Raw genomic sequence first — 17,303 nt, forward strand, 5'->3', positions numbered from 1 at the left:
GTCTCCCACATACAGTAATGTATAACTGTGTACTGTTGGAACTAATGTATGACACACAAAAGAAGTGCAGCCCTGTGCATTTCCTATCATTATCATCAAAACCTTGGACATAGTTTACATTAGAAAATACTGAGTACAGTTATACTGACAACATGACTGAGCATTTTGACTCTCTTGTTTGTAGACAATGACACAAGGACTTGTTATTCTGACGGCACTGACATGTTTATGGACATAAAGATTTAATTTTGAGAGATGAACGAAGGAATTTGAGAAAGTTACAGGCTGCTGAGGGAAATTCATTTATAATAATGGTGGTAAACAACACTTTTAAGACGGTATGGGTGCCTAAACAGTGCCTGAACCGATTCTTGAAAAATTATAAATTTATTCTATTAACTACATAATATTAAATAATTCATTATATTCATTAAATGTATGATATATATGGTATATAATAACATATTCCATTCCGTAACAGCTTATCCTGTTGGGGGTTGCAGGGGGCTGGAGCCTATCCCAGCTGTAACCGGGCGAGAGGCGGGGTACACCCTGGACAGGTCACCAGACTATAGGGCTGACACACAAGCCCCGTTTCCACCAAATACTGTACTTTCGGTATGGTACCTTTGGAACTGAAAGTACCCTTCAGACATGGTACCTACACCCTTAAATGTGGGCAGGGTTGTTGTCACTCACTGCTCCGTCCAGCACTCACTGTATTTCCTCCTTACCAGTGACACAGATGGAAGTCTGCACCTTGTTTATCGTCCACAGAACGAGGCTGCACGCCATCATTTTCAGAACAAAAATAAAACAGGCTGCAGTGAGAGTCTCTCTCCATGGGATATTTAAAAAATAGCAGGTTTGTGCATTTAGTCCTTCTCAGGCAAGCTCAGAGGTTTAGTGTTGCCGTAGCCCGATGCGAGTCACATTGTCAGTTCGTGCATTGAGTAACATTACAAGCAAACGTTCCAGCTTAAAAGTCGCTGGCAGTCGGCGAGTCTACTAATTAAACTCTTCACGGGATGAACAGTGGTTACATGAGCCTCAAAACCAGCCACAACTCTGCCCTGAGCAGAGCAACCGTCCTCTATTGACCAATCAACAGACTGCAGTGTTCACAGCTCCACCTTTTAGTACCAGATCTGTGTGCTAGGTACCCCAACAGAGGGGGGACCAAAAATTGGGACAGTACAGAACAGTTCCAGTGGTACCATCCACAACTTTTCACAGTGGAAACAGAAAAAAAGCGTACCGAACTGAACCATACTGTCCCGTATTGCTCGGTGGAAACAGGGCTATGAGAGACAGACAACCATTCACACCTACGGCCAATTTAGAGTCACCAATTAACCTAACCTGGACTTTGGACTGTGGAAGGTAGCCGGAGTACTCAGAGAAAACCCATGCTGACATCGATCAAATATGTGATGCTGCTACTCTTTTTCTGTTATCCCCCAACCCTGTCTGCTAATTACATAACACACCTGAATCTCTGACTGTGGGATCTGGTGACACTAAGATAAACAGTCAGTCTTGTCCTTTCAAACCTGTGGTGGGATGTTCAATGACAAATTTTCACTGTAAGATCTGAAAGTAGAACTTGATATTTTTCACTTTGCTGCTTGTGTAAACCGATATAGATACTTATAAATATCCCACTAACCTTCTGTATTACGACTCCAGAGACACATACATGAAACTCTCCTTGGATTCAAGACCGAAATCTGATGTATGCACAGCAGCAGTAATGCACCTTATTTGTGCCAACTTTAAACCCCTGCATACACACCCTTCCATATGTTACACCCCAGTTATTCTGAAGATGAAAACACATGTTTTGAGTGTTATCCAGAGCTCTGATCAGATGGTACGTTCCTGAACCGTCACTGGAGCTCCCCGAGGAGCTTGTCAATGTTTTCACCAGCCCTCCCGCTGGCAGGTATCCAGGGGTCACTCCTTCCAATTTCGATTCTAACTCATCTATCAGTATTATCTTATCCACCTGAGTGTCTCCCTACATACAAGCCTCTTGTGTTCTCTCTCGTGCTCAGTGTTGGGACTGTGAAGACGATGCCAGCTGTTGGTTTTGGAGCCCACCTCTTGAGTTTAAGTTGTTTCTCTCCAATGCATTTAGTGAGCCTGTTGTGTTTCTGCAGCGCTGTTTTAGTTGTTTACTGTTCTGCCAAGACCTCCCTTTGTTAAACCCTGAGTCTATAAATAAGTAAACATCAAGATTCTCCTGAGTTTTGAGTCTCTACACTGGGTGCTTCCCTCTTATTATTGGACATCATTACAGCAAATATAGGAGCATGATAATCGCGCCCACAATTATACATAAACGGATGTCAACCCATTTAGAACTGGACATACATCAGAGACACTATGTTTTATCTGGCAGCATCGTCCTAGCAGCTTGTCAGTTCAAATGCACAGTATGAGTGGGCAGTAGTTATAATCTTCTCCTCTCTATTTGCTATTTTAATATATATATATAGCATTAGAAATACATAGTGACATTCTACATTTTCGAGAGCCCTGATTAAGAAACCTTTTAACGATAAACAATCAGACATCTGCTCATGGGTTATTCAGTAAATTAACTACCTAACAAATCAAGGTTCTTCATCACATTGGTATAAAAATGCTGTAAATTCAATATTATCATAAAGCAGCCCTGCTCACTGATTGGTCTATTACAATCACAGACATTCAATGGAAAGCTACCCAAGGTATAAAAGGTACAGCAGAATCTGAGGGTTAACACATTACTGTCAGGTCAAGGTATCTCCATCTAATCACCTGATAATGAGCAGCAATTTCCAGTGCACACAGCATTGTGAGGGTGTGGGTGCATCAAAAGATAATTTTGAACTATTTCTGTATTTATTTTCCTTTTTCATTATTTTAAATAGGATAAATACGATGATACGTTTTATTCGCAAATACTACATTTTGTAACTGAGAAGAGAGGTAGTGGTGTGCTCAAGAACCGATTGTTATTGTCCAAAAACTCAAGGAAAAAATGCAGGTGCTCTTGAAGAAGAGGGCTCAAAATCTTACCAAAGACGAAAAACAAACTTCAGGCACTCTTGCATTGAGCAGGGAAAGAAAAAAGGTAGCTTGATTACTTCATTAAAAAGCCTTTATTTTATTATGGCTTGTATAAAGACCGACCGGTTTCGACCTCTTGGGTCTTCATCAGGGTTACAAATGGGGTTACATTTTGTAAACTTGTGTCTTTTTCTACACATGTATGATTAACCACCTTTATGGGTATTTTTGATTTGTATATTGATTTTTAGATTTTTGTACTAGAAATTCTGTCTTCACTTTTTTACTATTGTGATGATTTATTAAACTTTGAAACCCCCAATAAAAAATTAAAAAAAAGCTAATTTTGCACATCAAGTTTGAGTTTTTTTGTTGAAACAGTTTTGAGAGCTGTTGATTCAACTTTATCAGCATTTTGAAGGACGTAGATTGTGGTAGGGTTGTGATGAGAACTGATACTTCGGTACCAAGTCGATGCCAACGCGCAAAAAATTTGTCGGTACCTGGATTTTTTATTTTTTTTCGGTACCGTAAGTACCAGATACAACTTTACCGTGTCGATTCCTGTCGGAACTGACGGGGGCAGTATACGCGCGTCAGTCTGTGCCGAGGACAAGCACCGAAGAAGAACGCCTGTTCTCCATCGTCTTTGCTAGAAACAATGGCTTCTACAAGTGCTAGAGCTGAGATCGGGCCTAAAAAATCCAGCTTGACCTCACCAAAGCCTGTGCATGTTCTGTCCGAGCCAGGCCCGACCTGTCCCTTTAACTGTAATTACAAGCCCGAGCCCAGTTTAAACCCGATTTTTTTTAAGGATACGAACGTGGACATTGATGGCTGACTCTCGTCTTTCTTTCCATGGCAAGCCTTCGTCATGTTCCTCTTAAGTGTCGAGGTCCCCATCTTTTTGTTGTCATATACCAGCATCGTGCTGCACTTGGTACACTCGACGAAGCCGACACCTAGATTGTGGTACTAATACTTTGTCTACCCCATTTTACATTAATGATAAAAATGAAAAATGAAATCAGGTAACTGATAACACCTACTGTAAACCCTCAAATAATAGCCCGGGCTATAATTTGCTTAAATCACTGAAATCAAGAGGCCTATATTTGGGATAGGCATCTATATGGGACAAACCTTTAATTCCTTCCTCACACAAAACTGTTGCTCAGCAAATATTGGGAAATACAATCAAATTGTTTATTTAAACAGGTATAAATTTGGCTTGTATAAAAATTAGGCTTCAAATAATATATCAATTATGAATCATTCATTTGACCATGCTCTGACAGACAGCACATTAGAGAGAGAGAGTGAGTTACGGCACCACCTTATACTACTAAAACCCTTTTAATTCTTTTGATCTGAGGACCCTTATGGACTAAAGGAATATTAATAACTTACAGAAATGGACACATAATTTGAGGTAGCCAACAACCCAGTTTTATACACCTGAAGAATTTCTATACAAAAAATGAACTGCTTGACATCTAGACCAGGCTTATAATGAAGACAGGCCTTTATTTGTCAAAATGTGTAGCCACACCGGGCTAGTAAAAGGGACTGGGTGTTAAATTGGGACTAGGCTCTTAATTGAAGTTTTAAGGTATTCTTGAGATTTGCAAAAATCATGCCCTACCCAAAAAAACCCACCTTCAAACTGTTACTTATCAACACACTAAACTGCTTTCATTTTTTAACCTCTGAACTTGCCCTCTGCCAGAAAACACCCTTGTCCCAATGAAGAAGTCACAACTACAAACAATTAAAAGCCTTCAAAATCTAAAACTAACAGTACATTCATACGATAACATTGGTGTAAAATGCTCGGCTATAATCATATAAGTTTTAAAGTCTTTTCTTTGTGAAAATGTTGGTCCTTTAAAAATGTGTCCCAGATTTTTGTCAACTCTGTCGGATTTCTACAAAAACATAATTTAATCAGGCAATAAAAAGGCCACTCAATATGACTGCTGTGAAATTAATACATATATTACTTTTTGTCAACTCCAGAAGACATCAACTCTGTCAGATCTTTTCTCTAACATCCATTATGTATGCTGTTCAAGGAAAAATTAAATCACTGGGAGGTTGGCCCATTACAAGGTTTAATAGTCAAGACTTTGATCTTTTGAAATATATTTTCCAAGTCTAACTTAAGATTAAAAATCACAAACCCCAAAAAGGTTTCGTCCTAATTCTCAAGAATGAGTGATAATTATGATCTGATATATCTCATATATATATATACATACATATTCCTATGTCTGCATTACGGTACGTTTTGGATAAATATGTGACAGGATCACACTTGTAGAGAAGGAGAATGTCACTGCACACATTCATAAATGCTGCTCTGTAACTGGCTGAAAAAAATAAAAAGACTAAACATGATTTTCCTTCTTTGATGTTTTCTCTTTCAGTAAGGTCGAGAAAACCATCATGCACGCATGCACTGACTTACTGTTCACATACTGTCATGACACATTCTTGTTTGTAAACACCAGTGTCTGTGTGGAAAGTAGCGTATGCAGATTGTGCATACACACATCTGGCTCCAGGGCAGTGTGGTGGCTCAGTGGTTAGCACTGTCACCTCACAGCAAGATGGTCGTTACTTTGATTCCCTTTGATTCCCTGGAGAGTGTGTGGATTCTGCCTAAAGACATGTTATTCAGTTGGACAAGAGGCTCGAAAATTGCTCAAGTATGAATGTGAGAGTGGCTGATTTTCTGATTTTGTGTCCGGTAATGATGTGATGATTTTTCTGGGGTGGCCGTCTTTGCTTTTCCCTCCTGCATGTGTCCCACAGGCCGTAATTATGTTACATAACGCAACACAATACTGTTTTTCCTTATCTTCATTTGTTGCACATTCCTCTGTCCTCACTCTAAAGTAAACCATCTTTAAATTTCAAATACATTTTGCTTTCATTTCATATTCGTGTCTGCATAATGTAGGGCTCAATGACATATAGTCTCAAGGCGTTATCCTGCCATATCTGAAAAATAAATAGAATCTGAAATTGAATTTTAGGACAAATTTCTGCATTAGAATCACTGGATCTAGCTCTCAGATTGTGGTATGAGCTCAGTCCTCAGCGGGTATCGTCACTTTGGGAGAGCAAACATTAGCGGCTGCAGATAAAAAGTCTAGTTTCTTAAAATAAGTCAAAAGGTACAAGACAGAGGTCTCTGGTTCTAACAGGTACTGCTGTAAGAGTCCAATTACAGAGCTTAAAGTTCTGCTGCCAATGTCACCTCAGGCTGGGCGACGTTAAAAGGCTCTCACCCATAACACAGTTTTGTACCTCAGGTTGGTGTCTGCGTTGTATTTCCACTTTATCAAGGAGACTCATGTTGACAAACATTCAGGTCAAACAATTGTGTTCAATGAGGTGAAGTCTATATATGGACCTACTTGGTCACATGTTGAATACAACCTGATGTTGAAATGTTGTAGCTGTACTCAAAGGGACAGTTCACCCCAAAATCAAAAATACATATTTTCCTCTAGACTCACAAGGCAGTCTTTAGATGCTTTGCTTAACTAAAGACTGATGACTTTCTCCCTGATTTTGTGTTTAGATGGGTGGATACAATTTCAGAGTTTAAAAAAAACTCCCTATGTTGCAGAACCAATAGTAAATCTGCAGGGCGGTCCTTCGATGGCCTTGTTGTTTACAAATACTTCTGGGTAGAAGTTTATATATATATATATATATATATATATATATATATATATATACATATATACATACATATATACATATATATATGTATATATATATATATATATATACATATATACATACATATATACATATATATATATATATATATATATATATATATATATATATATATATATATATATACAGTCAGGTCCATAATTATTTGGACAATGATACAGTTGTCGTCATTTTGGCTCTGTACACCACCACAATGGGTTTTAAATGAAACAATGAATACCTGCTTAAAGTGCAGACTCTCAGCTTTCATTTAAGGCTTTTTTCAAAAATGTAGTATGAACCGTGTAGGAATGACAACCATTTCTTCACACAGTCCCCCAACTTTAAGGGCTCATAAGTATTTGGACAAACTAACATAATCATCAATTAAACAGTCAGTTTTAATACTTGGTTGCAAATCCTTTACAGTCAATGACTGCCTGAAGTGTTGGACCCATAGGCATCATCAGATGCTGGGTTTCTTCCCTGGTGATGCTCTGCCAGCCCTTTACTGCAGCCGTCTGCACTTCCTGCTTGTGTTTTGGGTGTTTTGCCCTCAGTTTTGGCTTCAGCAAGAGAAACGCACGCTCAATTGGATTCAGGTCAGATGATATGACTTGGCCATTGCAGAACATTCCACTTCTTTGCCTTAAAAATGTCTTTGGTTGCTTTTGCAATATGCTTCAGGTCAATGTCCATCTGCACTGTGAAGCATCGTCCAATGAGTTCTGAAGCATTTAGTTGAATCTGAGCAGATAATGGTGCCCCAAACACTTCAGCTTTCATCCTACTGCTCTTGTAAGCAAGACAAGACTTCACTAGAATAAATACAGAGGGTTTATCACAAGATGCAAACCATTGATTAGCCTTAAAAATGGAAGGCTAGATTAGAGTTTGTCAAAAATCATCTAAAAAGCCTGTACAGTTGTGGAACAGCATACTATGGACAGATAAAACAAAGATCAACTACCAGAATGATGGGAAGACAAGAGAAGGAAGAAGGGAAGGAACTGCTCATGATCCAAAGCACACCACCTCATCAGTGAAGCATGGTGGAGGTACTGTTATGTCATGGCCATGTATGGCTGCCAGTGGAACTGGTTCTCTTGTATTTATTGATGATGTGACTGCTGACAAGAGCAGCAGGATGAAAGCTGAAGTGTTTGGGGCACCATTATCTGCTCAGATTCAACCAAATGCTTCAAAACTCATTGGATGATGCTTCACAGTGCAGATGGACATTGACCTGAAGCATATTGCAAAAGCGACCAAAGACATTTTTAAGGCAAAGAAGTGGAATGTTCTGCAATGGCCAAGTTTTATCATATCATATCATCTGACCTGAATCCAATTGAGCATGCGTTTCTCTTGCTGAAGCCAAAACTGAGGGCAAAACACCCAAAACACAAGCAGGAAGTGCAGACGGCTGCAGTAAAGGGCTGGCAGAGCATCACCAGGGAAGAAACCCAGCATCTGATGATGCCTATGTGTCCAACACTTCAGGCAGTCATTGACTGTAAAGGATTTGCAACCAAGTATTAAAACTGACTGTTTAATTGATGATTATGTTAGTTTGTCCAAATACTTATGAGCCCTTAAAGTCGGGGGACTGTGTGAAGAAATGGTTGTAATTCCTACATGGTTCATACTACATTTTTTAATAAAAGCCTTAAATGAAAGCTGAGAGTCTGCACTTTAAGCAGGTATTCATTGTTTCATTTAAAACCCATTGTGGTGGTGTACAGAGCCAAAATGATGACAACTGTATCATTGTCCAAATAATTATGGACCTGACTATAAATATATATATATAAAACGTTATAGCTAAAAGCTCTGCTGGTTTTCTACCCAGAAGTATTTGTAAACAACAAGGCGATTCCCTTTATAGTCCGGCCAGAGGGATGAGTTTACAAGCACACGCACATACATATCACATTTTTCACATCACTATATCACCGTTTAGACTAATCCGATGTTTGTAAAGTCTATAAACACAATGATTGAACAAACATTACTATTTCTTAGCCGTTAGCAGTGTCTGTAATAGGTAATAACTCATTAAACAGTCCGTGAAAAAAATATTTTTTCCAGCGGATATCTTAGTTATAACATGATTGAGCTAGCAAAGCAGTTTTGTGTTGCTATGTGTGGTATTTATTCAGTTTTAGGAAATCACGATGTCTAGAAAGCATCAGTGGCTGCAGCTGACAGGGACAGCTAACAGCAGCAGCAAAGCTAACATCAGGATGTTGTCTGTTAAAAGCCTCCCGTTGTCGGATACGACATGAAACTACTCCAGTTAGCTCAATCATGTTGTAACTAAGACATCCGCTGGAGAAAATATTTTCTTCACGGATGAGCACACATTTGATAAAACGGAGTTTAATCTCTCGGCATCCATTTTCAAGCTCTCTGTGTGTTTGTTTCCTTGCGGACGAGAAAAGGGGAGCGCACATTTCCGAGAAGGCGTGTCCTTTTCAAAAATGCAAGAGGCGTTGCTTTGTTGCCGGCCGTTTTCGCCAGTGTATTAAACACACTTTAGAAAGGAGTGTCCCCAGACTATCAGAAGGCGGAGATCTCTGATTGTCTGGTGGCGAGACTAATTTTCCTCTTACCTGTATTTATTAATCCAGATTGTTTTGGTGTGAGTTGCAGAGTGTTGGAGATATCAGCTGTAGTGATGTCTGCCTTCCCTCTAATATAATGTAACTAGATGGAATGTGGCTTGTAGTGCTCAAAGCGCTAAAAAATATATCTAAAATATTCAACAGCAATGTCTCTTTCCAGAAATCATGACCTGCTTACTCAACATAATTCCCAGACCTTGTTGTGAACAGCTTCATGTAGGAACTATTTTCTTTCCACCAAACACCTGCCAACCGTATCACCGTGCAGAAGGAAGTGTGCATCTGCTAGCTCAGCTGTTTACTTCTCTTAATGTCATGAGCGCGAGCCCCTCATTCTTGAGTAGACGTGCGCTTCCTTCTGCAAGGTGATTCAGTTAGCGGGTGTAGCTCGGTAGAAAGGAAACAGTTCCAACATGAAACTGCTCACAACAAGGTCTGTGGGTTATCTTGAATAACCATCATTTCTGGAAAGAGACATCACTGCTGAGTTTTTAAAATGTATTTTTTGGCACTTTGAGCACCACAAGCCGAGTAGTTCCATTAAACTGAAGAGAAGGCAGACACACTCTACAGCTGATATCTCCAATACTCAACAACTCACACCAAAACAATCTAGACTGATACACAGAACTAAAGGTAAGAGGAAAAATATGTATTTTGACTTGGGGGTGAACTGTCCTTTTATTCAATCTTTTTGGGGGCATCTACAGAGAAGACTGAAGGTTTTGGTAGGGTACTTTTCTGCAGCATTCGTGCTAACTAGGCTACACACACTGTAAACCTTAATACTGTTTGGAAAAACATAGCTGATCTCATCATTAGACCACATAAGCAGCCTTGTAACTCCTGTATATCTGTTCCACTCAAACAACATTTCCTCTTAAATGTTTTAAGATGTATGGTGTCACAGAAATATCTTGCAACAGAAACAGTACAGCTCCCTCACAGCAGAATAAATAATACTAGTGCATGCCATGTATGTTAATATTAGCTTCGTTTTATGGGCAAATAACATTAGGTTAGCACGCTTGCCAATTTGTGAGTGATATCTAATAAAAAGTTTCTTTCAGCAAGCACCAGAGGCTTGTTTTTAATATGTAAAAAGTATAAACAGTACAAAGTACCAAATGTACCTGTAGTCTTTGAAGATGATGTGCTAACATGACAGTGAATGCTTCCAAAACTCATCACAGGATGAGCTGTTAACATTAACTCCCTTGATAGCTTCAAGTTGAACTGCACAGTTAATTCATTCACTCAATCATTTTCTGTAACCACTTATCCTGTTAGAGGTCACCGGGGGGCTGGATAGGGTTCCCACCTTGGATTTGTGAAAAAAAGGGACACTCGACCAAATGTTTGAGGCGGAGGGCTCGGCCATTATTACCAGTTCAGACTGACCAATGAACATGAAATTCGGACATAGGAGACCAGATTTGCCATCATTCCATGTCCTTCTATGTGCCTGTATTTTATATTAATTTTTATATCAATGAAAAAAACAAATCTGTGTGACTAAATTCTTACATTTTTACATGTATCTCACCATAGCAAGTTGGAAGTTGACATATTCTGCCATATCTGAAGAGGGGAGACTCTCTGGAATCTGGTAATATAAGAACCATGATGCTGGGACATTCTGTCACTTCACAGCTGTCCAAAACATGTGGTTTGTGCCAGGCGGACATGATTGACAGTATTTTTTCATTATTGCAAGAAATTCCATTGACTCATTCACAAGTCAAAAATGTGTTTTATCTGAAAGAAACAATATTTACATCTAAGATCATAGAAAAATAGTCACCCAAGTGCAATGATGTCCTCCAAGATAATATTTGCCACTTTGCCCTGTCATGCATGCATAATTAGGCTACAGTTGTCTGGGTGTGCAAAGGTGAAGTGGCTGGTCTTGTCATACAAAGTTTGATGGAGTGTCAACTGGACAATATGGAGATATTTGCATCTTGAAAGCCGGACTACAAATGTGGATAGACAGGGAGAAACACACACAAGCCTAAGACGTGGTAAGATATGATATTCCTCACTATATGAAGTGACTGATAACAAGATCTGTATAATGGGTTGTAAAGAAATTCGTCAGGATTTTATTTGGTAGAGAATTAATCTGGATTTATAGCGTGATGGGATGACAGCACAATGATTTGTGTGGTCCTGCACTTTCATGTGATATGCGTGGCATTTCTGTGCGATGCTGCATTCGCGAGTAATCCATCCAAGAGTAATGTGTGTGCAAAGCTGTATGAAAGCTCTGTTATACATCATTTTAGTGTAACTTTATCTTTTTTTTTTCGCTGTGAAAACATTCGGAAAGCTACGATTCCGCTGTTTCACGTGATATGCGTGGTTTCTCGCTATGACGCATGGTCGCGGAGAAAAACCATAGAGAAGAACAGGTGTGAATTTGGACGCACTATGCGTCGTTCTGGATGGACTCCTTGGCCTGCTGCTGCTGCATTTTCCCCAAAAAACGGGACAAATTGTGTCCCGGGAGAGTTTTTTTATTTTTTTTTCCCGGGACAGCTGATGAAAAAAGAGAACAATTCTGGGAAAAACGGGACAGGTGGCAACTCTAGGGCTGGAGCCTATCCCAGCTGACATTGGGTGAGAGGCGAGGTACACCCTGGACAGGTCACCAGACTATCACAGGGCTGACACATAGAGACAGACAACCATTCACACTCACATTCACTCCTACAGACAATTTAGAGTCACCAATTAACCTGCATGTCTTTGGACTGCGGGAGGAAGCTGGAGTACCTGGAGAAAACCCACGCTGAGACATGGAGAACATGCAAACTCCACACGGAAGGGCTCACCTACTCCGGGGTTAACTATTAAAATAAGAGAGGATTCTGTGAGAAAACTCCCACAACATTCTTTTATCCCTCATCTTTTGTACTACGTAATTGGTGTTTTAATGTTAATAAAATGTGCTGGGTTTTTCAACCTCAAGACAGATTGTGCCCTCCGCAGCTTTATAATGTATGGCACTGAGCCTGGAGCTTTAACTGTGCAGCCAGGCTAAGCCATTCACTTGTTATAGCCATGTGGGTAAACACACTAGAGTCAGCAGAAATATAGTGCGGCACTGAAATCAGCTGTGAGATTAACTGTGAGTCTGAATATCGAATGTATAGCCGCTCCAATTTTTATAGGTGGGTGACGCTGTCCCAACACACTGTGAGCCAGATGTGTCACCTCCCTCAAGACATCAGAGGGATCTTTTCGCGTTGGTTAAAAATTGGAACAAAGCGAACGTTAATTGGCTTTTGCTCACAACAGGAAGAGTATCTTACTTGTGCACTTTTTCAGCCCGGACCCTTTCTTCACGGCGTGACGGCTGAGCTTGCAGTTGAAGTTGTTCTCCCAGAACTCAGCAAACCAGATATTCCTTCTGTTGTTTTCCAGCGTTCGGCTGATGAAGTAACGATCAAACCCTAGACAGATCAATGAGTTCATTGTCATTGACACAGGGAGTGTCAGTGTAAACAACAGTGTTGGTACAGTCTGTGAGCCGCAGCTCTGATGTGCTCTACAGCATAACTGATTGAATATTGCATATGTTCAAATTACTCTGTTGCTTTGTTTGACTGATTTTTACTTTTTAGACCTTTGATGATCAAATGATTTATAGTTAAACATTACAAAGCAACTTTTATTCCAAACAGGCAGAGTCCTGCATCACATGAAAGGAATATTTTACTGTTTTTATGCATATGGTTTTATTATACAGGCAGATTTGATATATGCACAATGCCCTTCTCTGTACCTTTGATGGACTGCCGCTTGGGCAGGATGGTGACTGCTCCCTCTGCCATCTCCTCCTGGTGCACCACCGGAGAGATCTTTGAGCCCCAGCTGTCCGAACCCACCCAGATGAAATGACCCGTCTGGTTGGCCTTTTTAGCCGCATGAAGTAGCCGCCTGCAAAGGTGAGAAAACAGATGTTGCCATGGATAAGGTCAGCATCCTGACCGGCTCCACTTTGATTTGGTTCTGCAATTCATTACACAGTGGTCTGGCAGAGCTGGACTGAAACGGCTGTGTTCCCACATGTTTCTGTGCCGTCTGCTGCGGTTGTGTTTCTCTAATCTTCAAAGGAGTGTTATGTACCTATTACCGGGCCTTACCTGATATCATCTTCGTTGGCAAAAAGTATGACAACTCTCGCATTTGGGTTTTCTCTGAGACGCCGGATGACCTTGTCAAATTCTCCCTGTTTGGGCTCCCGGGGAATCTTGACGGACTGGGAGATGCACACACCTCCTAAAAACACACAGAAGTTTAAAGATGTTAACATGATGATGAAGCGAAACTGTGGAACAATACCTTCACAGTATCAGATAAAATCAAAGAAAAGAAACATACAATGGATAAACATCAAAAAAGCACTTTACACATTTGTTGTGTGAACTGAATTTAAATGTAATTAGGTGCAAAAAAAAACAGTCATGGGTGAGGTAGTGAAATTGAGAGCTGTGTGTCGTGAGTTTACAAGGGAAGGCTCAGACAACTGAGATGATAAAATGCTGCACTGATGGATAGTTTGCTCTAAAAGAAAGAAACAGATCGACTGTCTTTGAGAGCTTCTTAATGTACGATCTTTTCTTTAGCAGTTTTGTGGAAGAGGAATGTGACAATGTGAAGTAGTGTGTGTGTGAGTTGCTTTATTATTATGACCAAGGCATTATGCATTTCCTGTACATTCACATGTGGATTTAGCTGATGCTTTTATTTTGAAAGATACTCATTATCATATATAGTGTTACATTTCCGACTTTTTAACTGGTTCCTAAAGTGATGTTGAGATATTGTCATTGGGTTAAATATGTTTTCATTTCTGTTTTTGTGCACTTTCCTATTCACCTTTTTCGTTGCCTAAACTACGGGGCTTCCACATGGCGTAGTTTTGTGCTCTTCCATTTTAGGTCAGTGTAATTGCTTTGCTTAGTTCCTGCCAGCTTTATCATCCTTCACTTGCCAAAAAGCTGTTTTTAGGCTAAAGAAGCTGCTATTAAGTTTTTCCAGGCGAGAAAGAAGCCATTTAGATTCCCAATATGTGATCAGGTTATTCAAATAACACCTGTTTGGAAAATTGCAAATGCTTTTTCAAAGCTCCTGGCTGTGTGAGAGCTGATCCTCATGATGTTACAAAAGTACATTTAAACAATGGTTTTGTCATTGCTCTCACCACTGGTGAAAAAATGTCAACACTGAATGTTAATACAGATGATGATGATGATGATGATGATGCCCTATGGCTGGTCGCTACAACTAATGTATAAAGGCTTGGCTAATGCTAGTGAGGTGCATCTAGCTGGGAAAAGGTGCTTACTCTAACTTTCTGGTACCGAGCTAACAGGTGAGCTACAGTTAGCAGTATGGGGGTAGTAAAAGTAGCGTATCACACTTCTTCTTGAAACATGGAGAAAATAGCATCTGGCGATCTGCTGGTTAGCTCAATCTGTGGAGAATTAAAAGGATAGTGCACCCTAAAATGAAAATTCAGCCATTATCTACTCACCATATGCCAGGGGAGGGTCAGGTGAAGTTTTAGAGTCCTCACATCCCTTGCGGAGATCCCAGGAGAGAGGGGCTAGCAACAAAACTCCACCTAATGCAGGCTGGGCACCCCCGATTAAAACATCCAAAAACACATAATTGAAACCACAAAATATCTCCACACTGCTCGTCCGTAGTGATCCAAGTGTCCTGAAGGCCCGACATAAAAAGTTGTTTGGTCATTTAAACTCTGTGTTTTAGCCTCATTGTAGCCTGTAGCTCTAACTGCCTATCTTTGGACCGCACTCACGTGTGTGCGCTTGCGCAAGACCGCCTTCATGTGTGTTCATGTGCTTTCGCTGGTCTCGCACGCATGAGCTAGGTGTAAACAGAGGCAGTCAGAGCTACAGGCTACAATGAGGCTAAAAACAGAGTTTAAATGACGTTTTTCCAAACAACTTTTTATGTCATGGCTTCAGGACACTTGGATCACTACAGACGAGCAGTGTGGAGATATTTTGTGGTTTCAATTATGTGTTTTTGGATGTTTTAATCGGGGGGCGCCCAGCCTGCATTAGGTGGAGTTTTGTTGCTAGCCCCTCTCTCCTGGGATCTCCGCAAGGGATGTGAGGACTCTAAAACTTCACCTGACCCTCCCCTGGCATATGGTGAGTAGATAATGGCTGAATTTTCATTTTAGGGTGCACTATCCTTTTAACTCTCCACAGATTGAGCTAACCAGCAGATCGCCAGATGCTATTTTTTCCATGTTTCAAGAAGAAGTGTGATACGCTACTTTTACTACCCCCATACTGCTAACTGTAGCTCACCTGTTAGCTCGGTACCAGAAAGTTAGAGTAAGCACCTTTTCCCAGCTAGATGCACCTCACTAGCATTAGCCAAGCCTTTATACATTAGTTGTAGCGACCAGCCATAGGGCATCATCATCTTCATCATCTGTATTAACATTCAGTGTTGACATTTTTTCACCAATGGTGAGAGCAATTACAGGTGTCCTGAAGCCATGACATAAAAAGTTGTTTAGAAAAACGTCATTTAAACTCTGTTTTTAGCCTCATTGGAGCCTGTAGCTCTGACTGCCTCTGTTTACACCTAGCTCATGCGTGCGAGACCAGCGAAAGCACGTGAACACACATGAAGGTGGTGCCCATGTCTCACGGTCTCGCGCAAGTGCACACACGTGAGTTTGGTCCAAAGATAGGCAGTTAGAGCTACAGGCTACAATGAGGCTAAAAACAGAGTTTAAATGACCAAACAACTTTTTATGTCGGGGCTTCAGGACACTTGGATCACTACGGACGAGCAGTGTGGAGATATTCTGTGGTTTCAATTATGTGTTTTTTTGGACGTTTTAATCTGGTTCCCCGTCAGCCATTATGTGTGCAGTTGTGCTGCTAGCCACTCTCTCCTGGGATCTGCGCAAGGGATGTGAGGACTCCAAAACTTCACCAGAGCCTCCCTCGGCAATTGGGTGAGTAGATAATGGCTGAATTTTCATTTTTGGGTGCACTATCCCTTTATGGCCTTGAAGTCCTTCTAGTAGTCATGTTGAAAAATTTTGCTTTAGGTTCCCTACAGCAGAGCCATCTCCACGAAAAGACACTACAAAGTAATTAAAAATGTCCTCATTTCGTTATGTCGTCCTCAGAATCACTGAAGGCTGATGGATGTGGTACCGTAAGGCCCTGATCAGACAGAGAAAGATTGCAAACTGCAAAATGTGAGGTGCACCGCACTGCCTTTTTCATTGAAGTCTGCCTGGATCAGAGAGAGCATTTTTTGCAATTTGCGGCATCTTCAAAAAAAAAAAAAAAAAAAGTTGCCGGGCAATCACCTAATCACACGTCCTTGACTAAACTCAACAATTTGGCTTTGAAGCAAACTCACAGATACCCTATATAAAAAGGCTCTGACTGAGACACTCATCAGACAGAGGAAAAATCACACGAAGTACCACCAGCTGGTCCAGGAGCTTTGCCTGGATGATGATTGGTTCAAGGCTTATTTAGGATGAGTTGGGGACAGTTTGACAACCTGCTGTCAACCGTCTGGCCTACTTATGTTTGGGAAAATGTTGGAAAGTAGTTAAGGCGACAGTTTCTTCTGTCGCCTCAACTACCTGCTTTCTGTCTGGGGGGGGTTAACGGTGAGCAAAAGTTAGCTTAACATAAACCATGTACGGAGCTCTGCTAACTTCAACTTATCGCTACTACAGAGACCCGCCTGTCATTCATCTGATTGGACGTTGAGAAAAATGCACATGACGACCCCCCCCCCCCCTTCTCTGCTTTAAATTGGAGGGTGTCAACTCGAGGTGTTCAGTGCGCTCCTGGAAAAATG

At 40.7% G+C, this 17,303-nt stretch overlaps 1 protein-coding gene across 1 annotated transcript in view; it reads right to left on the reverse strand.

Moving 5' to 3' along the window:
• Positions 1 to 17,303, reverse strand: part of LOC117257486 (metabotropic glutamate receptor 4-like) — a 284,509-nt gene that overhangs the window by 56,593 nt on the left and 210,613 nt on the right. The window contains exons 4-6 of the mRNA XM_033627717.2: positions 13,571 to 13,706; positions 13,210 to 13,364; positions 12,737 to 12,877 (exon numbers count right to left, since the gene is read on the reverse strand). Coding sequence (XP_033483608.2) covers positions 12,737 to 12,877; positions 13,210 to 13,364; positions 13,571 to 13,706 — 432 coding nt within the window. The remainder of the gene's footprint in view (positions 1 to 12,736; positions 12,878 to 13,209; positions 13,365 to 13,570; positions 13,707 to 17,303) is intronic.

This window comes from Epinephelus lanceolatus, chromosome 1, assembly GCF_041903045.1.
Source record: "Epinephelus lanceolatus isolate andai-2023 chromosome 1, ASM4190304v1, whole genome shotgun sequence".
NCBI classification, from domain to species: domain Eukaryota; kingdom Metazoa; phylum Chordata; class Actinopteri; order Perciformes; family Serranidae; genus Epinephelus; species Epinephelus lanceolatus.